Source organism: Stomoxys calcitrans, chromosome 1 (assembly GCF_963082655.1).
Source record: "Stomoxys calcitrans chromosome 1, idStoCalc2.1, whole genome shotgun sequence".
Taxonomy (NCBI): domain Eukaryota; kingdom Metazoa; phylum Arthropoda; class Insecta; order Diptera; family Muscidae; genus Stomoxys; species Stomoxys calcitrans.
Genome location: NC_081552.1, coordinates 194,999,808 through 195,027,218, shown reverse-complemented (window position 1 = coordinate 195,027,218; position 27,411 = coordinate 194,999,808). Strand labels below are relative to the sequence as shown.

The window sequence follows — 27,411 nt, the reverse complement described above, 5'->3', positions numbered from 1 at the left end:
TTTTCCAGTGGAGACGGTAATGTCTTGGCTGAAACCGAAAATTTCACTAGAGATGCATACCCAGCTTTATTTAGAATTTTTTCGCCGTTTGGACCACTATGCGAAGTTCGAATAGAATGCATGAAGAAGCTTCAACTATGAAGTATTTTGAAGGCGACCATAATGGAAAAAGGGGAAGAACAAAACTCCGATGGTAAGACCAAGTGGAGAAATACATCTCCAAACTGGGTGTCAGAGATTAGAGAAGAAGCACACAAGATCGAGGCGCTGGGAAATCTATTCTACGTTCGACTAGTTGAACCAATATTCTGTAATGTTCATCTAAGTAAGTGAGTACGTGCCTGATGTGAAATTTGAGAATTGGGAAGGCTGCATATGTGTAGCACTAGTTTGGTTGCAACTCTTTCTGCTATCAATTTCTCCAGTTCTTTTCTCGATTCCCCTCCAAACTTTATCCAGCTATGCAAAGAAATATAATTCCATATACTTTGTATGCTATCTATTACACTATTTATTTAATTCGAAAAACCTGTGAAACACATACTTGGCCTATGAGACATTATGACCACACTCCTTTGCCTAGTTATTCATATTGAAGTCCGGGATAAGTCCGAAGGCATACGAACTATTTCGATTATATTAAGTTAACCTATGCCCATGGAATAAGAATGTTCACATTTATTGCATGGTAATAATCGTTACGTATTTGATTTGAAAAACCTGTGAAACACATACTTGGCCTATGAGACACAATTACCACACTCCTTTCCCTAGTTATTCATATTGATGTCCGGGATAAGTTCGAAGGTATACGAACTATTTCGATTATATTAAGTTAACCTATGCCCATGAAATATGAATCTTCACATTTATTACATGATAATAATCATTAATCTTTAATGTGCAGTTATCTATCACCACAATGACTTATTTTCCATACATTCAATTAATTAAAGTGCTTTGAATGTAAACGCGTGGCCATATTACACTTCGTCTAAGTTGATACATTATATGAACAAAATATACAGTTAATGACAAAAGTATTCAAAATTATCGTTACAATATACTTTCGATGTTGAGAGTTCTACTTCCTAGTTTTTATACCCACCACCATAAGATGGGGGTAGGTATGGTAGGTTATGTAAGGTTAGGTTGAAAAGAGAGTGCAGATATTAATCCGCCCCATGGGCATACACCTAGGCCAGTAATCGGCTTGTTATGCGCTCTAAAAACTATGAAGTAACCTCTAAAAAGAAAATCCTTATTGTTTCAAAATCCTTAATTGTCCCCTATGTTGGTTCATGTTTGGTATTGTGTCTCCACCTAAGTGCCGGTATCTGTTAGACGCGAAAGCCGGGCAATGACAAAGGAAATGCTCCAACGTCTCATCATCTTCCCCGCATGCCATACGCATGATATAACTTGCCGCACCGATTTTACATAAGTGAGCTCGTAGTCCTATGTGACCCGTTATGATACCAATAGCTATACTGACCTCCTTCTTACTTTCTTTCAGTAATAGCCTTGTCTTCTCACTATCTGGATCCCCCCATAGGATTTTCGCCGTCCTACCGACCGTTTCGCTATTCCACCATGTTGCATGCGCATTCAACGCCCACTCCCTTAACTCGTACTGCGTCGACCCGAAAGACTTCGGGTTAACCAAGTTTATTGACGGCAGTCCTCTGGCCTACACCGCCAAATCGTCTGCCTTTTTCCCCTTACTCCGTTATGGCCAGGCACCCAAACGATGCGGATTTTGCCATCCTCAGAGAAGGTGTTAATCTCTTTCTTACACTGCAAGACTGTTCGTGGCCTAACCATCCTGGTTGTTATTGCCCTTATGGCAATTTTACTGTCGGTAAAGATGTTCACGCTCGTTAGCTCCACACCACTTTACGCATTCCGTGATCGTCCGGATCTCCACCTGTAGGACCGTATTATGGTCAGGCAGTCTAAAGGGTAAACCGTTGCACAGAGGTTAACATGTCCGCCTATGACGCTGAAAGCCTGGGTTCGAATCCTGGCGAGACCATCAGAAAAAATGTTCAGCGATGGTTTTCCCCTCCTAATGCTGGCAACATTTGTGAGGTACTATGCCATGTAAAACTTCTCTCCAAATAGGTGTCGCACTGCGGAACGACGTTCGGACTCAGCTATAAAAGGGAGGCTCCTTATAATTGAGCTTAAACTTGAATCGGACTGCTCTCATTGATATGTGAGAAGTTTGCCCCTGTTCCATGGGCAAAATTTGTAAATTTGCAGTCTAAAACAGATCTCAGTCCCTGGGTTCTCAATGTAGACCCCCACATCCACTCCGTCCTCTAGCTTTGATCCATCCGTGTAACATGATCTTCCAGATGGCAATACTAGGGTTCCGTCAATCCAAGACTGTGGATGGCAGCAGTGTCTCGCATTCGACTTCAAGGTTCATCTCAGGTATCCGATCGGAAATCTCTTCCCTTCCTTCCAGGTTTCCTATCGTCGCCTCGATTATACCGCGATGGTATGAGCTGCTCCCATCCTCAATCCATTCTCCCATCGCCTTAAGTCTCATAGCCGCAGTGGCTGCCTTACACTTAATCTGTATGTCAATGGGTCGGATATCTAGAATAGTCTCCAGTTTGTAACACCTAGAAATATTGATCTAAGACCCCATAAAGTATATATACACTTGATAGTCTGGACATTCTGAGTCGATCTAGCCATGTCCGTCCGTCCGTCTGTTGAAATCACGATACTTACTATGGATGTAGATCGTTGGGGATTGAAAACGGGCCATATCGGGCCATAAACCGATCTCCCGATTTGACTTATTGAGCCCCTGGAAGTCACAATTTTTGTCCGATTAGGCTCAAATTTTGCATGCGGTGTTTTATTACGTTGGAGGCCGTAAATATGCCATGTACGGTCCAACACGATCTATAACCTGATATCTCCCAGATGAACCGATTTCTTGATTTGACTTCTTGAGCCCCTGGAAAGAGCAATTTTTATCCGATTTAGCTAAAATTTTGCACATAGTGTTCCGTTATGACTTCCAACAACTGTACCACGTACGGTCCAATACGGTCCATAACCTGATATAGCTCTCATACAAACAGATCTCATGATTTGACTTCTTGAGCCCTTACAAGCCTACATTTTTGTTCTATTTGGCTGAAATTTTGTACATAGTGTTCTATTATGACTACCAACAACTGCGCCAAGTCCGGTCCAAATCGTGTTGGACCATACTTGGCACAGTAGTGTTCTATTATGACTACCAACAACTGTGCCAAGTATTGTCCAAATTGGTCTTTAACTTGATATAGGTCCCATATAAACCGAACTCCCGATTTGATTTCTTGAGCACCTGGAAGTCACAATTTTTGTCCGGTTTGGCTGAAATTTTGGGTGCGGTGTTTTATTGCGGCCTCCAATAAATGTGTCATGTACGGCCTAAATCGTGATATAACCTGATATACCTCCCATATAAACCGATTTGATTTTTTGAGCACCTGGAAGTCACAATTTTTGTCCGGTTATGGCTTAAATTATGACTTTCAACAACTTTGCCTAGTACGGTCCAAATCGGTCTATAATCTGATATTGCTCCCATAAAAACCAATCGCCCGATTTCACTTCTTGAGCCCTTACACACCGCAATTTATGTCCGATTTGGCTAAAATTTGGCAGATAGTGTTCTGTTATGACAGATTATTTTTTTTGTCCATAAACAAGTTAAGTTCGAAGATGGGCTATATCGGACTATATCTAGATATAGCCCCCATATAGACCGATCCGCCGATTTAGGATCTTAGGCCCATAAAACCCACATTTATTATCCGATTTTGCTGAAATTTGGGACAGTGAGCTGTGTTAGGCCCTTCGACATCCTTCTTCAATTTGGCCCAGATCGGTCTAGATTTGGATATAGCTGCCATATAGACCAATCCGCCGGTTTAGGGTCTTAGGCCCATAAAAGCCACATTTATTATCCGATTTTGCTGAAATTTGGGACAATGAGTTGTGTTAGGCCCTTCGACATCTTTCTTCAATTTGGCCCATATCGGTCCAGATTTGGATACAGCTGCCATATAGACCGATCTCTCGATTTAAGGTCTTGCGCCCATAAAAGGCGCATTTATTATCCGATTTTGCCAAAATTTGGGACAGTGAATTGTGTTAGGCCCTTCGACATCCTTCTTCAATTTGGTCTAGATTTGAATATAGCTGCCAAATAGACCGATCTCTCGATTTAAGGTTTTGAGCCCATAAATGGCGCATTTGTTGCCCGATGTCGCTGAAATTTGGGGCAGTGAGTTGTATTAGGATCTTTGACATATTTCTGCAATTTGGCCTAGATCGATCAAGATTTGCATAAAGCTGCCATAAAGACCAAACTCTCGATTAAAGGTTTGAGGGTCATAAAAGGCGCATTTGTTGTCCGATTTCGCCGAAATTTTCTGCAACTTTGCCCAAATCGGTTCAGATTTGGATATACCTGCCATATAGACCGACATCTCGATTTAAAGTCTTGGCTCCATAAAAGGCGCATTCATAATCCGATTTCACTGAAATTTGACACAGTGACTTATGTTAGGCTTTTCGACATCCATGCCGTAATGGTTCAGCTCGGTTTATTTTTAGATATAGCTACTAAAAAGACCAATATTTTGTTATACACAATTGGCATAAGGCATGCATTTTTCATCGGATTCCGACGAAAGGTGGTTTACATATATACCCGAGGTGGTGGGTATTCAAAGTTCGGCCCGGCCGAACTTAACGCCTTTTTACTTGTTTTTATAAGCATAATTGCCTCTTTACATTTACCATAAATTTTTTTCTACATTTACGAGAGCATGACCAAGCCTTTACTGAACTGGCGAATACTTATGTGAATAACTGTAGGTATACAGAGTTTCTAAGCTTCTATGAACTATAGAACTCTTAAATAAAATAACATTTGACATTGCTGCTTTGTCTCTCCTTCGTGTCATACGGTCAACCAAATTCCAATTAATAATGTCCCAACAACCGGTGCAAACAATCCTTGTTCAATTTTCCTTATTATTTTTGCTATGTAAACTTATGGGAATTTATCCCCAAGAATTGAGAGTGTATCAACGCTACCATGAATTAAAAAAGTCTTCGGTTGGAACATTTTTCGTTATTGTCATTATGCTAACGGTAATCGTGCTTTACAATTTTATGATAATTTCATTTTGGGAAGAAGACAGCACTTTGAAGGCTACGCAGAGTAAGTGAATTCAATAGCTTATAATTGATCATTGTAACAACAGTAACATAAGTATGAGTATGGGCACTAAGACCAGTAGTGGAATTCTCTAAGCTGTTTTAACGAAAATTGTTTAGTTAAAATCAGCTGTTTTTTGGTTAACGAATAGAAAATCGTCATCTAAACGTGGTAAAATTCCTCCCCTCCCCCTTATCCTAATTTTCAGAAACGCCAGATCTCGGAGGTGGTGCGAATTAAGTGAAATTTTGTGTGCCCTTTTATAGTAATCTACAAACAAAAATTTGGTATCCAAATTTCGTATGGGGTACCGAGGGGGCCGCCCCACCCCCAAAACCTATCAAATATATATAGTCCAAATGAAAGGTATTTAAGAGTAGAAAACGTATTTGATCTCCAATTGTCCCACCAAGTGTTTGGGGGATCACACCAACCCCCTAAACCCCCCTAAATCGGTCATATTTACTGACAATGACAATATGGGACTCAAATGAATGGTATTTGCGGGTAGATTACGAATTTGATATCCAAATGTGGGCCAAGTTTCTGGGGGTCCACCCCTTCCCCAAAACACCTCCCAAGGGGGGAAAAATTTACGACCATAGCATTATGGGGCTCAAATGAAAAGTCTTCAGGAGTAAAGCACGAATCTGATATCAACATTCGGAAAAAAGTGTTTATGGGCCACCCCAACCCGATAAAACCACCCAAATAGGACATATTTGCTGACCATTGCAATATGGGGCTCAAATTAGAGATATTTTAGAGTAGAAGAAGAATCTGATATATATTTTCAGGGCCGCCCCATCCCCCAAAAAAGCCCCCAAAACGGTCATGTTTCTCGACTATGGAAATATGGGGCTCAAATGAAAGGTAATTTGGAGTAGACTACGAATATGATATCAACATTCGGGACCAACTGTCTAACCGTCGTCCCACCCGCAAATAGGATGTATTTGCTTACCATGACAATTTGGGTTTTAAAGAGAGTGGAGCTCGATATTGATAGTTTTTAGGGCCCATACCCCAAACCGGACATATTTGCTGACTTTTGCAGTAAGGGGTTGAAATAAAAGGTATTTGAGATTAGCAAACGTATTTGATATCCAATTTTGAGGCCAATGACAATATGGGGTTCAAATAAATGATATTTGAGAGTAGAGCAAGATGGTGATATATTTCCAGGGCTAAGTGTTTGGGCGACCACCTCACTCCCCCTAAATACCCCTAAATCGGACATATTTACCGACCATGTCAATGTGGGGCTCAAGTGAAAGGTATTGGGGAGTGGAGCACGAAATTGATACCCACTTTCGGAACCAATTTTCTGGGTGTCTACCCTTTCCCCAAAAACAACCCACAAACAGCAATTATTTACTGACCGACGCAATATGGGGCTCAAATAAAGGTAACGAAACACTTCATTAAAAATTTCAGCCAAATCGGATAAGATGCGCCCTCTAGAGGCCTAAGAAGTCAAGATCCCAGATCGGTTTATATGACAGCTATATCAGGTTATATACCGATTTGAACCATACTTAGCGCAGTTGTTGAAAGTCATTACAAAACACCTTATGCCAAATCAGATAAGAATTGCGCCCTCTAGAAGCTCAAGAAGTCAAGACTCTAGATCGGTTTATATGAGTTATATCAGGTTAGGACCAATTTCAACCATACTTAGCACAGTTGATAAAAATCATAAAAAATAACACCTCATACTAAATTTTAGCCAAATCGGATATAAATTGCTCCCTGTAGTGGCTCAAGAAGTCAAGATCCAAGACCGGTTTATATGGCAGCTATATCAAAACATGGACCACTATGGCCCATTTACAATCCCAACCGACATACACCTATAAGAAGTATTTGTGCAAAATTTCAAGCGGCTAGCTTTACTCCTACGAAAGCGTGCTTTCGACAGACAGACGGACGGACATGGCCAGATCGGCATAAAATGTCATTACGATCAAGAATATATATACTTTATGGGGTCTGAACGAATATTTCGACGAGTTGCAAACACAATGACGAAATTAGTATACCCCCATCCTATGGTGGAAGGTGTAATAACAAGAATTTCGGTGAATGAGATAAATTATTTACTTATTATACTCACCACCGAAGGGGTATATTCATTTTGTCATTCCATTGGTCACACATAGAAATATCCATTTCCGACCCTATAAAGTATATATATTCTTGATCGACGTAAAAATCTAAGACTATCTAGCCACGTCCGTCCGTCTGCCTGTTGAAATCACGCTACAGTCCTTAAAAATATAGATATAGAACTGAAACTTTGCGCAGATTTTTTTTTGTCCATAAGCAGATTAAGTTCGAAGATAGGCTATATCGGACTATATCTTGATAAAGCCCCATATAGACCGATCCGCCGATTAAGGGTCTTAGGCCCATAAAAGGCGCATTTATTGCCTGATTTTGCCAAAATTTGGGACAGTGAATTGTGTTAGGCCCTTCGACATCCTTCTTCAATTTGGCTTAGATCGATCCATATTTGGATATAGCTGCCATATAGACCGATCACTCGATTTAAGGTTTTGGGCCTATAAAAGGCGCATTTATTGTCCGATGTCGCCAAAATTTGGGACAGTGAGATAACATATTTCTGCAATATGGCACATATCGGTCCAGATTTGGATATAGCTGCCAAATAGACCGATCTCTCGATTTAAAGTTTTGAGCCCAGAAAAGGCGCATTTATGGTCCGATGTCGCTGAAATTTGGGACAGTGAGTTGTGTTAGGATCTTGACATATTTCTGCGATTTGGCCTAGATCGATCAAGATTTGGATATAGCTTTGGGCCCATAAAAGGCGCATTTATAGTCCGATGACGCCGAAATTTGGGACAGTGAGTTAAGTTAAGCCCCTCGACATATTTCTGCAATATGGCACAGATCGGTCCAGATTTGGATATAGCTGCCAAATAGACCGATCTCTCGATTTAAGGTTTTGAGCCCATAAATGGCGCATTTGTTGCCCGATGTCGCTGAAATTTGGGACAGTGAGTTGTGTTAGGATCTTTGACATATTTCTGCAATTTGGCATAGATCGATCAAGATTTGCATATAGCTGCCATATAGACCGATTAAAGGTTTTGTGGCCATAAAAGGCGCATTTGTTGTCCTATTTCGCCGACATTTGGAACAGTGAGTTTTGATAGGCTCTTCGATATTTTTCTGCAACTTGGCCCAAATCGGTTCTAATCTAGATATAGCTGCCATATAGACCGATTTCTTGATTTAAGGTCTTGGGCCCATAAAAGGCGCATTTATTATTCGATTTCGCCGAAATTTGTGACAGTGAGTTGTGTTAGGCTCTCCAACATCCGTGTGCTATATGGTTCAGAGGAGTCTTTATTTGGATATAGCTACCAAAAAGACCAGTATTTTGTTCTACAAAATTGAACAGTGACTTGTATTTATTAGACCACTGAATGTCCGTGCCGAATTTGGTCCAAATCGGAACATATTTCGATATAGCTGATATGGGGGCATAAATTATGCATTTTTCGCCGGATTATGATGAAAGGTGGTTTACATATATACCCGAGGTGGTGGGTATCCAAAGTTCGGCCCGGCTGAACTTAATGCCTTTTTACGTGTTAGCTTAAAAATTATTGTAATTTCAAATATTGTCATTTTTATACATGTCTTCTTATGATATCCTTTATTGCAGGTACACTTACTTTTGTCATTGGAATCTTTTTAACCTACATTGGCTTAGTGATGATGGCAACAGATCAACTAAGTGCCATACGAAATCAAAAAAAACTGGGCGAGCTTTATGAACGCATTCGAAAAGTTGATGAACGGCTGTATAGGGAGGGGTGCATTCTCGACAACTCGGTGCTAGAGAAACGCATTAGAATCATGGTCATCTTGACATTCGTGTTTGAATTTTCCATCGCAATATCGGCCTATATTGCTATATTAGACCACACCAAATTGACCTCGTTGTTGTGGATGTTTTCCTGCTTGCCAACCTTATTCAATTCTTTGGATAAAATATGGTTTGCATCCACCTTGTATGGCCTGCAACAGCGATTTGAGGTTATCAATGAGGCACTCAATAACATGGTTAAGGAGCATGAACGTTATCAATCCATGACAGAATCGGCGAACAAAGGTGGTGATCGTAAACGCGATTTTATTGTAAATAAGAAAAATATGATGAATGATTTTTTGTCCGATTTCGGCCACAAGGATAAAATCAAAACTATTAATAAATCGCCCAGAGAATTAGGAGGATTTACCGACAAGGGTGTTGTCCTGAAAATTGGCAAGAATCGCATTAAGCCCGTGATGGTGGTGGCCCACTCCCAAAACAATTTCAATCAGTTCTCAACCGAGAAGCCATCTTTGAAATCTGCCATAAAATCTCGTTACGAAAGTGAATTGAAAAATGTTTCACAAGTTGAGGAAAAACTGAATAATTTCTGTCAAATTCATGATGAGATATGTGAAATAGGTAAAACTCTAAATGAATTATGGAGCTATGCAATTTTGGTATTGATGGCTTATGGGTTTCTCATATTTACGGCCCAGCTTTATTTTTTTTATTGCTCTACGCAAGATCAGGTAAGTGCAAATATTAAAATTTGTATATAAGTGTAGAGTTTTTTAAATTAGTGTAAAGTAGAAACTTTGACCAACTACTTCTAATTGATGTAGGTCTCTTGCAATTGTAAATGGGGCAAATTGCACCATGTTTAGATAAAACTCCAATTTAAATCCATCTCTGTATTGGAATTCTGGAAGACGAAGGGTCCCTTTATAGTAATTTAGGGTTTTCTATACCCACCACCATAGGATGGGGGTAAACTAGGCATTCCATTTGAAACATCTCGAAATATTGATCGAGGACCCCATCGAGTATATATATTCTGGATCATATCGACATTTTGAGTCTATCTAGACATGCCCGTCCGTCCGTCTTTCGAAATCACGGTAGCTGTCGAACGCGTAAAGCTAGCCGCTTGAATTTTGCACGGACACTTACTATTGATGAATACGCGGTAGAAACCCCGATTTGGGACAGTGAGTTCTGATAGACCCCTATTCATTTCTGTGAAGTGCGGTTCAGATTGGACTATTTTTGGGTATGGCTGCCCTTAGACCGACCTCCCGATATAGAGTATTGAGCTCATAAAAGGAGCATTTTTTTTATCCAATTTGGATGAAATTTGAAACAGTGCGATTTGATAGACCTCTACACTTGTTTGCTGTCATACAGACAGATCTCCCAATAAAGAGCATTGTGTAGAGTAGCTGGTCCACTTTCCCTATGTGGTTTAAAATGTTTAGAGGGGTGCCAAAACGCACTGTTTCAAATTTCATAAAAATCGGATGAAAAATGCTCCTTTCATAGACTCATTACACAATATCGGGAGATCGGCCTATATGGCAGCTATATCCAAATATGATCCGATCTGGACGATATTCAACTCAAAGGTTTAGAGGGATACCGGAACTCGCTGTGCCAAATTTAATCAAAATAGGATGAAGAATGCTCCTTTTATAGGCTCATTACACAATATCGGGAGATCGGTCTATATGGCAGCTATATCCAAATATGGTCCGATCTGTATCACATTTGACAGGAATGGGTAGGAGTCTACCAGAACACACTGCGTCAAAGTTCATCGAATTCGGGTTATAAATGGATCTTTTATGGCCTCAATACCCTATAGCTATATCCAAATATAGTCCGATCTGAACCGCACTTCACAGAAATGAATAGGGGTCCACCAGAACTCACTATGCCAAATTTCATCAAAATCAGATGAAAACTGACCAATTTATTGCCTTAAGATTTTAAGTCTAGAGATCGGTCTATAAATAACCAAAATCCGATTTTTTGAGATCAGAAGGTCAGTTTTACATACAAAGAATACGAAATCATCGAAACTTGTTTGAAACATATTTTTATACCCAAGATATCTGCAAAATTATAAATACCCAGCTTTTGTGTATAAATGGGTAAATACCCAAAAGGTATTTACAAATGAGCCATATCGGCTCAGATTTGGATATAGCATTCATATAAATCGATCTCCCGATTTAAATTCTTGAGCCCTTATTATTATTCAACTAAATTTAGTTTGTATAAATTTTTAGCAGAATCCATGGTGGTGGTTTCCCAAGATTCGGAACTTAGCACGCTTTCACTTGTTTTATGATCTCTGACACCAAGTTTCGAAATGTCTCCCAGCACTAGATCTTTCCATCGGGCTTTTGGTCCGGAGCGGGTTGCGTGTACCACTGTGATCGCCTTCAAAAGACTTCCTTGCTGGAGCTTGCTGGACCTAGCCAACGCAACCATTGTATTTTGATGCGTTTATCAATGTTATTGTCGCCATACAGCTCATGGTTCATATGACGCCTATATTCCCCATTAACGCAAATTGGTCCATATATTTTACGAAGGATTTTTCTCTCATGCATTCCAAGCACTGCCCCATCTACTTTTACAAGCACCCCTAGCCATACAACAGCACAGTTAGTATCAGTGTCTTGTATAGTGTTATTTTCGTTTTTTGAGAGGTGGTTTTGCTCCTCAGCTGCTTACTCAATCCAGAGTAGCATCTGTTAGCCAATATTATCCTTCGTTTTATTTCAAAACTGGTTTCATTTGTTTCAGTTACCGCGGTGCCGAGGTAGATAAAGTTTCTGTCTATCTCAAAGTTGTAATTCCCAACTTTCTCTGCTCGGGATTACAGTGCTTTGTCTTATCTTTCATCTTTTTTTATATTGGATATGTAATCTACTCCCATGTGTATATCTTAAATTTAAGCCACATATTGTACGGAATGGTCTATATGCCCGTTTTGGGGGTTTTGGTGTGGGGCGTTCCCCCTTGACCCCGAATTTTGATATCTGATTTCATTTTTGGATTTCTGTTAAGATACAAACAAAAATTCGAATAAACCCATCTTTTCTCGTATATATCGCAAAATATGGGGACCTTCTATCCAACAACTTGCAAATGTTCACATCCACTAAATCAGATAGGTTCTCAAAGAAATGAGAACCTAAAGTGGAACTCCTTCTGACTGCCAGTGGGAGACACACACACCGAAGGTGTTCTGCAAAAGTCGTTACTGGCAACCTTCAGTCTGCCAGCATGTTTTCCAATTAGACAGTGACCTGTCATGACGGACACAATGACTGAGACGTCTGTTCTAGCCAGTGACAGCAAAGCGGTAGACCTGTTCAAGTCTAAATTAGACCACATAGCTTTGGATTGCTCACAGCATTCCATCTATCATTCGTTGTCCTTCGGGTCTGGTCCTGAGAACTTAGCTTTCATGTCGCTAGAGTCATACCCACAGATTTGAGTATCCCTGGAATGTGTAACGAAGTTCCTAGTCTCGCAAGCTCGTCCGCTTTGCAATTCCCTGGGATATCTCAGTGGCTCGGCACCCAGAACAGGTTAATTTGGAACTGTTCAGCCAACACGTTGGGAGATCTGCGACTGTCGGGGCCGGTTTTTGTGTTCAGAAAAATGTTCTCCAGGGATTTAATGGTTGCCTGGTTGTCTGAGAAGATATTTATGTCAATCGTCGTTATGACATTATATCTTAGCCAATCCACCACTTCCTTAATTGCAAGGATCTCTGCTTGATACACACTGCAGTGGTCGGGTAACCTTTTCGATATGACCAGTTCTAAATCTTTACAAAATACTCCAAAGCCCACCTGGTCGTTTAGTGTGGAACCATCCGTATAGAAGTTTATGTAACTTCTGTTGCCAGAGATATAGTAGTTACAATCGGTTCCATCAGGAATAGTGGTACAGTACTTTTTATCAAAAAACGGCTCAGGTAGGGTGTAATCCACACTGCCTGGAACATCGGACAGTGGTAGCAGCAATTTGTCTAGCCACAATGTCCGGAGGCATTAGATGTAGCATTAAATTCAGTGCATCAGATAGTGCCGTCCTCAATGCGGCTGTAATGCACAAACAGGCCATCCTTTGGATCCGGTTGACTATTGAACAGAAGGTGGACTTTTCAAGCGCTGTCCACCAGACAACAACACCATATAGCATTATGGGTCTGACAACTGCATGACGCGCCGTTTAAACCCCCAACTTTTACCAATGGCTCTTTTGCAGGTATATAGGGCAAGAGTGACCTTTCTTGCCCTTTCCAAAATTTTGTTCAAGTTCAATTCCTGTCCAGCAAAACACCTAGGTATTATGCGCTTTCTGTTAATGGAATATTTTCTTCTCCCAATGAGACAGGTGCCACTGTAGGCTACTTGTATCTTCCGCTGAAAAGAATTCCTTCTGTCTTGCACGGATTTACACCTAGACCACTTTCGGTAGCCCACTTGGCTGTCGCACGTAGAGCTTCCGGAAGTATATCTCTTAGAGTACTGGGAAACTTTCCTCTAACCGCAATTGCCACGTCAAGAGCATACGCGACCACTTTTACAAGACAGTACACCTCCTTGGGGCGTTTCTCTGCTGACCCATCTTTTTAGATATACAGATACCAAACCTGCTGTAATGCATCTTTTAGTAAGTATGTTCTTTATAAACTTTCTTACGGTAGAGTTGATGCTTAGAAACTCCAACTTCTTCATGACTGACGTCGGTTTTGCATTATTGAAAACACCTTCAATATCAAGAAATGTAACCAACTAGATGGTGAAGGGCTGTTTCAGTGGATTTGCCTTTACTTCATGCATGCTTCTGCCGCAACAGGCGATCTCCAGGTATCTTTGCCCTAAGATATGTTTCTATCAATCTCTCAAGAGTCTTCAGCATAAAGGATGACATACTAATGGGACGAAAATTCTTCATATCCCTCCATCCCACTGGTATATATGACATGCTGATACAAGCAGAGTATATCTCCCTAAGCCAACGAACCAGTCTATCAGACACAACTTGTAATTCAACCGGTGATGCATCATCAGGGCCTGGCGGTTTAAAGGAGTCGAAAATTCTTATCGCCCAAATGATATTCGGCTCAGATACAATTTCCTTAATGACCTCCGACGGCCGATACGGGATGACTATGAGCACCACACAGGCTGGAACTTTGAGCTCAGTGCTTAAGTGTGAGAGAAAGATTCTTCGTAAAATATTTGGACCAGTTTGCGTTAACGGAGAATATAGGCGACGTATGAACCACGAGCTGTATGATGACGATAGCATAGTTACACGCATCAAAATACAACGGCTGCGTTGGCTAGGTCATGTTGTCAGAATGGATGAAGAAGCTCCAGCAAAGAAGTCTTTTGAAGGCAAACACGGTGGTACACGCAAACCGGGAAGACCAAAAGCCCGATGGAAAGATCAAGTTGTGGGAGACACCTCGAAACTTGGTGTCAGAAAGTTTAGAATGAGCGCAGAAGATCGAGGCGCTTGGAACGCTATTCTACGTTCGGCTAGTGGAACAAATATACTGTCGTAGCCAATAAAAAAAATGACCTTCGACGAATGCATACCAGTGATAACCTCTTTTGGCGCCACGTTGTCCGTTGGAGAATTTCCCGGGAAATGTGTATCAACGAGTACTTTTAGTGTTTTCTGACTAGACATTGTCTATACATTACTCTGACTTCTGAATATACCCCACAATAATAGGAATATACCCCAGTGGAGGCCACCGTAGCGCAGAGGTTAGCATGTCTGCCTAGACGCTGAACGCCTGGGTTCGAATCCTGGCGAGACCAGGTTAAAATTTTTTGACCCCTTTTATACAAGCGGTCAAAATGACTTATAAGTCTATTTAGGTATACCGCATACCCATTTCCGTTAAAGAAAATTTTACAAATAATATAATGTGTTTAACATAAAGTTTACATCAATTAAAAAAAAAGCTCCATACAATTTAGAACAATAAAAAAATTATTTATATGACCGGTTTGTCTTTCTAGTACTAAGTAATATCTTAGTATTCTGTAGAGCCAAATTTTCTAGTCTAGATGACGTGTCCAAAAAACCCTACATTTGAATCAGATATTGTCCCAATCTACCAAAGCCCTTTTGGGTTGGGCGGTTCACCCAATAGCTTGACCCCAAACTTAACACCAGAGGCGTATTTTGGAGTTATTATAAGGGTGCATACAAAAATAAGCTGAAATCGGTTAAGCCATCTTCGATAACTGGCGTTTCTTAGTCAACAAATATGCAAAAGATATACAAAATATGCAAAAATTTCTTTGCGTTTTCTAAACCTACATTCGATGAAACGAATTTCTGAGCTTTCAAATTTTTTTTCAGATGCTCCAAAAAATATATGTATTTGCATATGTATCCGCTCTCTATTTATCAATGACATAAAAATGATATTGTTCCAATCTAATGCAATTATTCTTCGTTTTCTTCTATTTCTGTGTTGCAGGTTATACCATCGTTGTTTTTATCCGCTAAAAATGCATTTATAACAGCCACATTTCTCTTTTACACCGCTGGGAAATGTGTCTATTTAATCTACTTGAGCTGGAGAACTTCGTTGGAGTCAAAACGTACTGGAGTTTGTATGCACAAATGCGGAGTTGTTGCCGATGATAATAGTCTTTATGAAATTGTAAAACACTCAAAATATTTGCGAAAAATTGTATTCGTGCATGTAGAATTCTAACCGTTTTCTCTTTTAGATCAATCATTTATCACTGAAGTTGTTAAATCATTCGGTGGATTTTAGTGCCTGTGGTTTCTTCTCATTGGACATGGAAACTTTATATGGAGTAAGGGGACATATGGGTTGAAAGCATTGAAATGGATTCACAATTTGTTTAATTTTCATAAAGGTTGCTGGTGGTATAACAAGCTATTTGATCATCTTGATTCAATTCAATTTAGCTGCCCAACAGGCGAAGGATGCTGTGAGCAGTTACAGTGCCAGTGGTACTTCTGAAGTATCACCAACCGATATTACGGAGAATACAACATCACTGACAACCTTGATAACATCTACAATGACCACAATGATGATAAGTTCGACAAAACCCTAAATGTGCTTAAGCATATCTTCAACAAGTTAAATAATCAATTATTTTCAACTACCTGAACCGGGTCCGCTCCGCTGCTCCTTCATTTACTTTATATGGAACAAAATTATCCTTAGAATATTGATTTTCGACAATTAAAAAGCTTTTAGTGAAATACCATGCATAACAATATAAATGCCTTTATCTGAATCCCATATGATCTTTATTGGTCAAAGAATGCGCTCGCAGGGTCTAGGGTCATTAATGTTTGGGTGTTAGATATGCTCCATTATTAAAAGTCTTTATTTCAGCTCGATATTGTCATGATGTCCGATTTAGGGGTGTTTTACGGGGGTGAGGTAGTCCCTTAGACTTTTGGCCCAGAAAAATATATTAGAATGGTGCTCTTCTCTCAAATACTTTTTATTTAAACCCCATATTACCATTGGTTTAAGGGGAGTTTATGGGATGAGTTTATGGCCCCAAAATTTTTACTCTTCGGGGGGTGTTTTGGGAAAGAGGCGGTGCCCCAAATACATGGTCCCACATCTGGATATCAGATATGTATTCTACTCCCAAATACCTGTATTTGAGGTCCATATTTCTATTGACCTCAAATAAAGGTATTTGGGTCCGCCCTCCCCTCCAGATATCAAAAAACGTAGTACCCTATTTCCACCACGAGATCATTATGCACTATCTGTGAAAATTTCAAGAAAATCGGTTCAGCCGTTTTTGAGTCTATAAGGAACACACAAAGAAACATACAAACAAACAAACCGACAAACAAACACAAATTGATTTTTATATATAAGATTTGGTATTGTTAAACTTTGATGTAATAAAATAAAGACAAATAAAGAAAACTATGTTTTGGGCAGTGGGGTGGTTCCCCAAACACTTATCCCTGAAAATATATCAGCATCGTGCTCTACTCTCAAATAGCATTTATTTGAACCCCATATTGACATTGGCATCAATCATTGGAAATCAAATTCGTTTTCTAATCTCAAGTGCCATTCATTTATACCCCTTATTGCAAAAGTCAGCAAATATGTCCGATTTAGAATATGGGCCCTAAAAACTATCAATATCGAGATCCACTCTTTAAGACCCAAAATTGCCATGGTGAGGAAATGCGTACTATTTAAGCGTTGTTATGTGGGTGGGAGATTCGTGGTCTGCTCCCAAATACCTCTCGCTTGAGCCCCATGTTTCCATAGTCGGCAAACATGACCGATTTCGGGGGTGTTTTGGGGGTTTAGGCGGCCGTTCAGTGGTTTGGCTCTCAAAAAAATATATCTATATATATCAGATTCGTGTTCTATAGTAAAATACTTCTTATTACAGTCCCATATTGGAATGGTCAGCAAATACGTCCTATATGGGAGGTGTTATGGGGTCAGATTCGTGCTTTATTCTCAAAGTCCTTTCTTTTGAGCCCCATATTGCTATTGTAGTAAATTTATCCTCTTTGGGGGTTGTTTTTGAAGGGGGCCGCCCCCCTTACACTTGGTCCCAATTTTGAATATCAGATTCGTATTCTACACTTAAATACTTTTTATTTGAGCCCCATATTGCCATGATCAGTAAATAAGTCCTGTTTGGGGGGTGTTTTGCGGGAGGGGTGCACCCTCAGAAAATTGATCCCACATTTGGATACCAAATTCGTATTCTATTCGCAAATACCTCTCATTTGAGTCCCATATTGGCAAGGCCGGTAAATATGTCCGATTTAAGGGTGTTTTGGGGGTTGAGGTGGTCCCCCAAACGCTAAGTCCGACATTTGGATAGTAGATACGTTTTCTACTCTTAAATACCTTTCATTTGAGTCCCATACTGTCATGATTGGTCTATATATATATTTGGTAGGTTTTGGGGGTGGGACTGCCCCCCCTAGGCACCCCATCCGAAATTTGGATACCAATTTTTTATTTTTAGGTTACTTTAAGAGAGCACACAAAAATTCGCTTAAATTGCACCACCCATCACCGAGATCTGGCGTTTCTGAAAATTAGGATAAGGGGGAGGGTCCGCCCCCCCCTCCAGATATCAAAAAATGTAGTACCCTATTTTCACCACGGGATCATTATGCACTATCTTTGAAAATTTCATGAAAATCGGTTCAGCCGTTTTTGAGTCTAAAAGGAACACACAAAGAAACATACAAACAAACAAACACAAATTGATTTTTATGTATAAGATTTGGTATTGTGAAATTTTGATGTAATAAAAATGAAGACATATAAGGAAAACTATTCATATTCGAAACTGGTGACGGTCATTTCGTCGTTTATGGCGGTGCCGAGGTAGATAAAGTTGGTGAATTTCTTAAAGTTACAGTACCATTTTTTCTTTATTGAACCGAGTTTACATTTCGCACCGAACTGTAATACCATTCACCATCTCGCCTGCGCCTGGCGCTAGTGACCCATACATGGAATGCATGGGGATAACAGTCAGGTCCGGTACTGCCGAGATAGACCTATACAACGTGTACATTCCGCAGGTGGGTAGCTGTGTCCCGATTAATGGACAAGCTTACAACCCCGACATCAGTGGGTTGCCAACTGGCCATAATCGTCTGGTTCTAGGCGACTTTAATGCGCATCACACTTCATGGCATTCTCACCTAGGTAACGACCAGCGTGGAATTTCTTTGGCAGAGTAAATTGAAGGCTCCACGTTTTGCACGTTGAATGAGGATGCCCCCACTAGTATTACGAGGAGGTGCAGCAGCTCGCCAGACATTTCCATTGCATCCCCTGATCTCCTGGGTAACGTATACTGCAAGCCGTCATTTCTTTGCGGTCAGACCACCTCCCCATAATTCTCAACATCGACCGACCAACCGACTTCATAACCTCTGAGCGCCGGACGTTTATCAATCAGAAGAAGGCTGATTGGGCTGGCTTCAGAGAGTATACCAATCGCCACTTCAATTAACTGCTACCCCCCTCGGATGTGTTAGTGGCCGAGAGGAAATTCCGAGACATCATTAACGCAGCAGCCGCTCGCTTTATACCAGCCTGTCGAATACCCCAAGTGCGGCCCAATTTCCCGAAGCAGGCAGTGGTAATCGCAGACGAGCGTGATGGGATTCGTTGTATGGACCCCACAAACCCCAGAATCAGCGAGCTGAATCTGGAAATAAACAGTGTAGTCAACGAACATAGGCGGAATTTGTGGCTGGAACACTTGGAGCAATGTAACTTAGGCACCGGTGTAGGCAAGCTGTGGTCTACTGTTTAGTCACTCTCGAACCCCGGTAGACGGGATGACAGGACCTCAGTCACTTTTGGCGAAATAACCGTGACTGGTCCGAAGAGATGCGCCAGGTTCTTCAATCCATCCCGAGTGTGACAGAGCAAGGAGGGGAGCCATTCGCCGTATTCGTAGTCTCAGAGCCGATGGACAGCCATCACAATTTACCATGGGCGAAGTTACGAATGTCATCCATGGCGCCAAATCATCTAAGGCGTTGGGCCCCGACGGAATCTCTACATTGATGTTGAAGAATCTGGATTCACCTGGAGTTGAGTACCTTACTACTGTCCTCAACCTGTCTTTGAACACTCTTATAGTTCCCGATGTCTGGAAAATGGGTAGAGTTATCCCGCTACTGAAGCCTGGAAAGGACCCGAGTTTGGGGAAGACGTACAGACCGATCTCCCTTTTCTCACCAGTAGCAAAGACGCTTGAGGCATTACTCCTCCCGAGCCTCGCAGGAGAATTTCCATTCGCCGAGCATCAACATGGATTTCGAAGGTTAGCATGTCCCCCTATGACGCCGCACGCCTGGGTTCGAATCCTGGCGAGACTATTAGAATTTTCAGCGGTGGTTTTCCTCTCCTAATGCTGGCAACATTTGTGAGGCACTATGACATGTAAAACTTCTCTCCAAAGAGGTGTCGCACTGCGGCACACCATTCGGACCTCAAGCTTAAAATTGAATTGGAATGTTCATGGGCAAAATTTGCATTTGCCAGAAGCCTTAAGGTAGATCTACATAATCTAGAGCGTGAGGTTCAGCGCTGCAAGAGAGAAACTCTAGATCAAGCGGCATATCAAGCGGGTCTGAAGAAATTGACCTCACTCGGCAAACCAGAGTGGTTCTGGCTCAATTACGTTCCGGCAGATGCAGCGGCCTCAACTCCTACAGAGCAAGGATTGATGCCGACTAGCAAGATGTATGTCTCGATTGTAACCAGGGACCGCACGATACACGTCACCTGTTTAACTGCCCGGCCAGACCCACTCGACTCAGACCCAGATCCCTGTGGACGCACCCCATCTTAGCCGCAGAGTTCCTGGGTCTTGACACTCGACAGAATCAAGCAGACGAAAGATAGAACACAACAAACTGCTACAACAACAACAACCATTCACTTTGTTTTATCTCATTTGCTGAAAGACTTACTGTAACTAATTTTAATAAAAATTATTACAGTCACTGCCGACCAACAATATCGTTGTCGTCGGCATAGGAGAGCAGCAGGTTTTTCCTTGAAAACAGAGTGTCATATCTATTCAAACCCCCGTCCGTTAAGGGATAACTGTGAGCACCACACAGACTGGAACTTTCAGCTCCGACTTGTATGATGTTCGTGGTTGTTGTTGTTGTTGTTGTAGCAGTTTATTGTGTACTATCTTTCGTCTGCTTGATTCTGTTAAGTGTCAAGACCCAGGAACTCCGCGACTAAGATGGGGTGCGTCCACAGGGATCTGGGTCTGAGTCGAGTGGGTCTGGCCGGGCAGTTAAACAGGTGACGTGTATCGTGCGGTCCCTGGTTACAATCGGGACATACATCTTGCACGTCGGCATCAATCCTAGCTCTGTGGGAATTGAGGCGGCTGCATCTGCCGGAACGTAATTGAGCCAGAACCACTCTGGTTTGCCGGGGGAGGTCGATTTCTTCGGGTGCAATGGGTGGCGGTCGTTCTCCAAGGACTACATTCACCCGGTAGCCAATTAACGCGTCTGCTACCGTGTCTGCATGAATGTTGTTCAGACCCGCTTGATATGCCGCTTGATCTAGAGGTTCTCTCATGTAGCGTTGGACCTCACGCTCTAGATCGTGTAGATCTACTTTAAGGCTTCTGGGCGGTGGGTATCTATCCACAAGATGATGATTTGGATGATTTCTGCGATAACAGCCCAGAAGGTATTGCTTAGACAGCATGTAGTTATGTCTTCGCTCGTTCTGATGTTCGTGGTGATCACTAGAAGTTTAGCCTAAAGCTACCGGATGCGTCCACAAGTTGCGGACATTATTGCAGTAACCACATTAGCATGCGGATGTGGCGATCCTCGTCATGCTCCTGTAGATGAGCAAGCTCGTTCCGGTCCAAAGAAACACCACACAGATCGGACCACATTGTTCCTGCCTGTGTGGTATTCTTCGTATTTATCGTATTTAAACGGAGTAACTGCAAGTGCGGCAGCGGGCAGTCTGCGATTTTGAGAGGAGTCTTAGAGAGGGGTGGCACTGACCAGGGCTGCCTGGTTTATAGGTTTTTCGACATTTTGCAGTTTTTATACCCACCACCGAAGGATGGAGGTATATTCATTTTGTCATTCCGTTTGCAACACATCGAAATAACCATTTCCGACCCTATAAAGTATATATATTCTTTTCTTGGTCGTCGTAAAAATCTAAGACGATCTGTCTGTTGAAATCACTTAAAAAAAAGAGATATTGAGCTGAAGCTTTGAACAGATTCTTTTTTTGTCCATAAGTGTTAAGTTCGAAGATGGGCTATATCGGATTATATCTTGATATAGCCCCCATATAGACCAATCCGACGATCTAGGGTTTTAAGCCGATAAAAGCCATATTTATTATCCGATTTTGCTGAAATTTGGGACAGTGAGTTGTGTTTGGCCACCCGACATCCCTCTTCAATTTGGCCCATGTCGGTCCAGATTGGATATAGCTGACATATAGACCGATCTCTCAATTGAAGGTCTTGCGCCCACAAAAAGCGCATTTGTTGTCCAAATTTGCCAAAATTCGGGACAGTGAGTTCTGTTAGGCCCTTCAACATCCTTCTTCAATTTGCTCAGATCGGTCCAGATTTGGATATAGCTGCCATATAGACCGACCTCTCGATTTAAGGTCTTGCGCCCATAAAAGGCGAATTAATTGTCCGATGTCGCGAAAATTTGGGACCGTGAGTTAAGTTAAGCCCCTCGACATACTTCTGCAATATAGCACAGATCGGTCCAGATTTGGATATAGCTGTCATATAGACCGATCTCTCGATTTAAGGTTTTGTGCCCATAAAAGGCGCATGTATTGTCCGAATTTGCCAAACTTCTGGACAGTGAGTTGTGTAAGGCCCTTCGACATCCTTCTTCAATTTGGCTCAGATCGGGCCAGATTTGGATATAGCTGCCGTATAGACCGATCTCTCGATTTAAGGTTTTGGGCCCATAAAAGGCGCATTAATTGTCCGATGTCGCCAAAGTTTGGGACAGTGAGTTAAATTAAGCCCCTCGACATACTTCTGCAATATGGCACAGATCGGTCCAGATTTGGATATAGCTGTCATATAGACCGATCTCTCGATTTAAGGTTTTGGGCCCATAAAATGCGCATTTATTGTCCGATTTTGTCAAATTCACCGGATTTTGTCGAAAGGTGGTTTACATATATACCCGAGGGGGTGGGTATCCCCCTCGGGGATACCCACCCGCTCTAATATAATCAAAACTTGAGGAGTCAATACCCATCAGAAAGCTTTATGAAAAAAATTAAAATTTTCAAATCTTATTGGAGAATGTTGACACTGAATTGCCATGTAATTACTCATGATGATCATTTGAGCTTTTCGACGTCAACGAAGAAAATTTTCCATATCATGCTTTGATTGTTGATAAAATTTTGTGCCTATAAGTAGTCTGGATAGAGAAGTCAAGACAAATGAGTGCCCAATTATTTTGTTCTTCGGAGCTAAATGTTAATTTTCATACACTGAAAATTTCATCTTATGTAAAAAAGTTCACATATGATCAAACCTATGATATTAAAGAGAACACAGCGGTTTCAATTTGTAACCTTTTTAAAATAAAATTGGATTTTCAGTGCCGCTAGGTGTTCATTCAATTGCCAGCTCAAAAAAATTATTATTTGTTTTTAATAAAACGAAGATTCCCTTCAACAATGTAGGTGTATTTATTGATATCATGTTTATTTCTTTGTGCGTAAACATCTAAAAAAAAAATAAAACATTCGACGTGATATATGGAAGTTACTGTAATGGCATTAACATTGATTCGAACAGTATTTTTCAGTTGATTTATACATATGTGTGAGGCTGTGTGTTCTCACGTACGTATCTACGAATACATGTTTGTCCTTCCCCAGTGTATAATTCCGGTCGCGCAAACGCACACAGTAGACAAACGTAGTATGTAAATCACAACAAAAAACTTGTTATATTTGTAGAGGTACGCTACACCTAGTGGGGAAGTCGCTAATTGCCTAAATGTTTTTGTAAAATACTAAAAATAAACTTGACGATTACCAGTTGGAAAAACAACCAGAAATCAAAATATACTAGGAATATGGGCTGAATTAGAGTTTTGCTATCAAAAACCCCATTCAGCCAGGCTGAATTAGAGCTTTCCCATAGAAAACCCTATTCAGCCGGGCTGAATTAGAGCTTTCCCATAGAAAACCCTATTCAGCCGGGCTGAATTAGAGTTTTTCTATAGAAAACCCTATTCAGCCGGGCTGAATTAGAGTTTTTCTATAGAAAACCCTATTCAGCCGGGCTGAATTAGAGTTTTTGTATAGAAAACCCTATTCAGCCGGGCTGAATTAGAGTTTTTCTATAGAAAACCCTATTCAGCCGGGCTGAATTAGAGTTTTTCTATAGAAAACCCTATTCAGCCGGGCTGAATTAGAGTTTTTCTATAGAAAACCCTATTCAGCCGGGCTGAATTAGAGTTTTTCTATAGAAAACCCTATTCAGCCGAGCTGAATTAGAGTTTTTCTATAGAAAACCCCATTCAGCCGAGCTGAATTAGAGTTTTTCTATAGAAAACCCTATTCAGCCGGGCTGAATTAGAGTTTTTCTATAGAAAACCCCATTCAGCCGAGCTAAATTAGAGTTTTTCTATAGAAAACCCTATTCAGCCGGGCTGAACTAGAGTTTTTCTATAGAAAACCCCATTCAGCCGGGCTGAACTAGAGTTTTTCTATAGAAAACCCCATTCAGCCGGGCTGAATTAGAGTTTTTCTATAGAAAACCCTATTCAGCCGGGCTGAATTAGAGTTTTTTTTATAGAAAACCCTATTCAGCCGGGCTGAATTAGAGTTTTTCTATAGAAAACCCTATTCAGCCGGGCTGAATTAGAGTTTTTCTATAGAAAACCCTATTCAGCCGGGCTGAATTAGAGTTTTTTTTATAGAAAACCCTATTCAACCGGGCTGAATTAGAGTTTTTCTATAGAAAACCCTATTCAGCCGAGCTAAATTAGAGTTTTTCAATAGAAAACCCTATTCAGCCGGGCTGAATTAGAGTTTTTCTATAGAAAACCCTATTCAGCCAGGCTGAATTAGAGTTTTTCTATAGAAAACGCTATTCAGCCAGGCTGAATTAGAGTTTTTCTATAGAAACCCCTATTCAGCCAGGCTGAATTAGAGTTTTTCTATAGAAAACCCTATTCAGCCAGGCTGAATTAGAGTTTTTCTATAGAAAACCCTATTCAGCCAGGCTGAATTAGAGTTTTTCTATAGAAAACCCTATTCAGCCAGGCTGAATTAGAGTTTTTCTATAGAAACCCCTATTCAGTTTTTCTATAGAAAACCCTATTCAGCCAGGCTGAATTAGAGTTTTTCTATAGAAACCCCTATTCAGCCAGGCTGAATTAGAGTTTTTCTATAGAAAAACCTATTCAGCCGAGCTAAATTAGAGTTTTTCAATAGAAAACCCTATTCAGCCGGGCTGAATTAGAGTTTTTCTATAGAAAACCCTATTCAGCCAGGCTGAATTAGAGTTTTTCTATAGAAAACCCTATTCAGCCGGGCTGAATTAGAGTTTTTCTATAGAAAACCCTATTCAGCCAGGCTGAATTAGAGTTTTTCTATAGAAAACCCTATTCAGCCAGGCTGAATTAGAGTTTTTCTATAGAAAACCCTATTCAGCCAGGCTGAATTAGAGTTTTTCTATAGAAAACCCTATTCAGCCAGGCTGAATTTGAGTTTTTCTATAGAAACCCCTATTCAGCCAGGCTGAATTAGAGTTTTTCTATAGAAAACCCTATTCAGCCGGGCTGAATTATAGTTTTTCTATAGAAAACCCTATTCAGCCAGGCTGTATTAAGAGTTTTCCCATAGAAAACCCTATTCAGCCAGGCTGAATAAGAATTTTCCTATAGAAAAACCTATTCAGCCAGGCTGAATTAGAGTTTTTCTATAGAAAACCCTATTCAGCCGGGCTGAATTAGAGTTTTTCTATAGAAAAAAAATTTTAAGCACAAACCAACATTTTCGAATAGTGGAAACATTTTCTTTAATGATTCAATATCGACAAAACTATTCAATGTAAAAATTAATTTTTAACAAAATTTTCCTTAAAAAATATTTTTTAAGAAATTTTCTATAAAAATGTTTCCAGAAAATTTCCTTACATAAGGGGGTGGCCATTTCACAGCCGGGTTTTAATTGAAATACTTTTCATATGGTCTTGATAGGTTCACTTTCCATTTGGAGTGTTGTTTTATGGGGTAAGGGGCAGAGTCCGCCCTCCCCTTGAAATGATACACATGAAAAAAATTACACATTTTGTTCAACTTTGAAGAAAACTGGTTCAGCCTTAATCGATTCTTTACGAAACAAACAAACAGGCAGATATACAAACACACTTTAACTTTTATATAATAGAAGCAGTTTCGTCCCTAAATCCCAAATACCCTTCATTGGATACCCATATTGCCCCAATCGGTAAATATGTCAGTTTTGGGGTAGTTTGGCCTAGAACGTTCCATCAAGTTGCTAGACCACAAACAAATGTTTGCAACAAATTCTTTTTATTTTTATTCCCTTAGAATGCAAACAAAATTGCGCTTTGATCGGTGCGCTCATCTCGGAGATTTGGGTGTTTTTTTTAAATTATGACATGGGGATGGTATTTTCAGCTAGCCCCTGGTACACACGTCTACGGAGTATAAAAATTGCAGGAAGATCTGTTCAGGCGGGTTTGAGTCCTTTGCAGATGTGTCTACTTTCAAAGTTATGTCAAAAAGCTGTCATATGGGAACCCACATTTTTACATATCCTCAGGTCCTTCCTGTTTTAACACAAAGTTGAGTATATGAATTGTGCTCTACTACCAAAAACCTTTCCTTGGAGTTCAAATATTGTCCCGAAGGCCCTACATTTCTCGTTTGGTTTTTTTTTGGGGGGCTGTCCCCATAAACGTTTAATTTTTCCCGTTCACCTTTTATATCCTTTGTGTAGATTTGTGTTGGTTGGCCTATACTCTCACCTAGTGCTCTCCTATTATGATATTTCATTTCAACACACCCACAATTATTGTTGTGACTTAAACATGCTTCCTCTCTCAATCTCCATAACTGTATCTCTCGCACATTCACCTAAGTACTCTTTATACCCTACACCACCACTGTGGTACAGGGTATTATTGATTTATGCGTATGTGTGCAAAATTTCATCAGAATCGGATCAGATTTATATAACTCCCATATATATCTTTCATCCGATATGCCCTTTTAAAGCTGAAGTAGTCATAATTTTGGTCCCATTTTTACAAGAATGTCATCCAAATCGAACCGATTTTTAAAAAAATTCTCATGAGATATTTTAATTGATATCCCAATACGTGTGCAAAATTTCATTAAAATCGAATCAGAATTAGATAAAACTCCCATATATATATCATTTATGCGTTTCGACTTTTAAGGCTGTAGAAGACACAATTTTCGTACTATCGCAAGAAAATCGTTGAAGGTTCTATTCGATATTTCAATAGGTATAAAAAAGTCCGATTAAATTTGGATATAAGTGCTATATACTAAAAGAATTACGTAGACTCGGTGGTGTAGGGTATTATATAGTCCGCTTCGCCTTCTTTTGCCTTTCCTTACTGGTTTTCTAATATGGCTTCGCATTATCACAAATAAATGAGTGAAATTCAGCAAAAATGTTAAGTTCTAGTTCGAATTTAAAAAA

The 27,411-nt window shown here is 40.5% G+C and overlaps 1 protein-coding gene across 2 annotated transcripts; it reads left to right on the top strand.

Annotated features, from left to right (window-relative positions):
- The first annotated feature begins 7 nt into the window (after window positions 1-7).
- On the top strand, window positions 8-16,420 carry LOC106086757 (gustatory receptor for bitter taste 66a). 2 transcript variants are annotated; one of them, XM_013251556.2, is made up of 5 exons: window positions 8-193; window positions 8,940-9,841; window positions 15,622-15,807; window positions 15,878-15,967; window positions 16,031-16,420. In XM_013251556.2, the coding sequence occupies exons 1-5, from the start codon at window positions 163-165 to the stop codon at window positions 16,232-16,234; spliced, it is 1,413 nt and encodes a 470-aa protein (XP_013107010.2). In that variant the 5' UTR covers window positions 8-162; the 3' UTR covers window positions 16,235-16,420. The 2 variants fall into 2 exon arrangements, with proteins under 2 accessions (XP_013107010.2, XP_013107008.2); XM_013251554.2 differs by lacking the exon at window positions 8-193 and adding an exon at window positions 4,974-5,245.
- Window positions 16,421-27,411: the final 10,991 nt, after the last annotated feature.

What these genes read in the sequence shown, in the direction of transcription:
- LOC106086757 (XM_013251554.2), top strand. Translation starts at nt 5,011, where the DNA reads ATGTCCCAACAACCGGTGCAAACAATCCTTGTTCAATTTTCCTTATTA. An exon ending in ATTGCTCTACGCAAGATCAG is followed by an intron (nt 9,842 to 15,621) that starts GTAAGTGCAAAT and finishes TCTGTGTTGCAG; the next exon opens with GTTATACCATCGTTGTTTTT. An exon ending in ATAATAGTCTTTATGAAATT is followed by an intron (nt 15,808 to 15,877) that starts GTAAAACACTCA and finishes TTTCTCTTTTAG; the next exon opens with ATCAATCATTTATCACTGAA.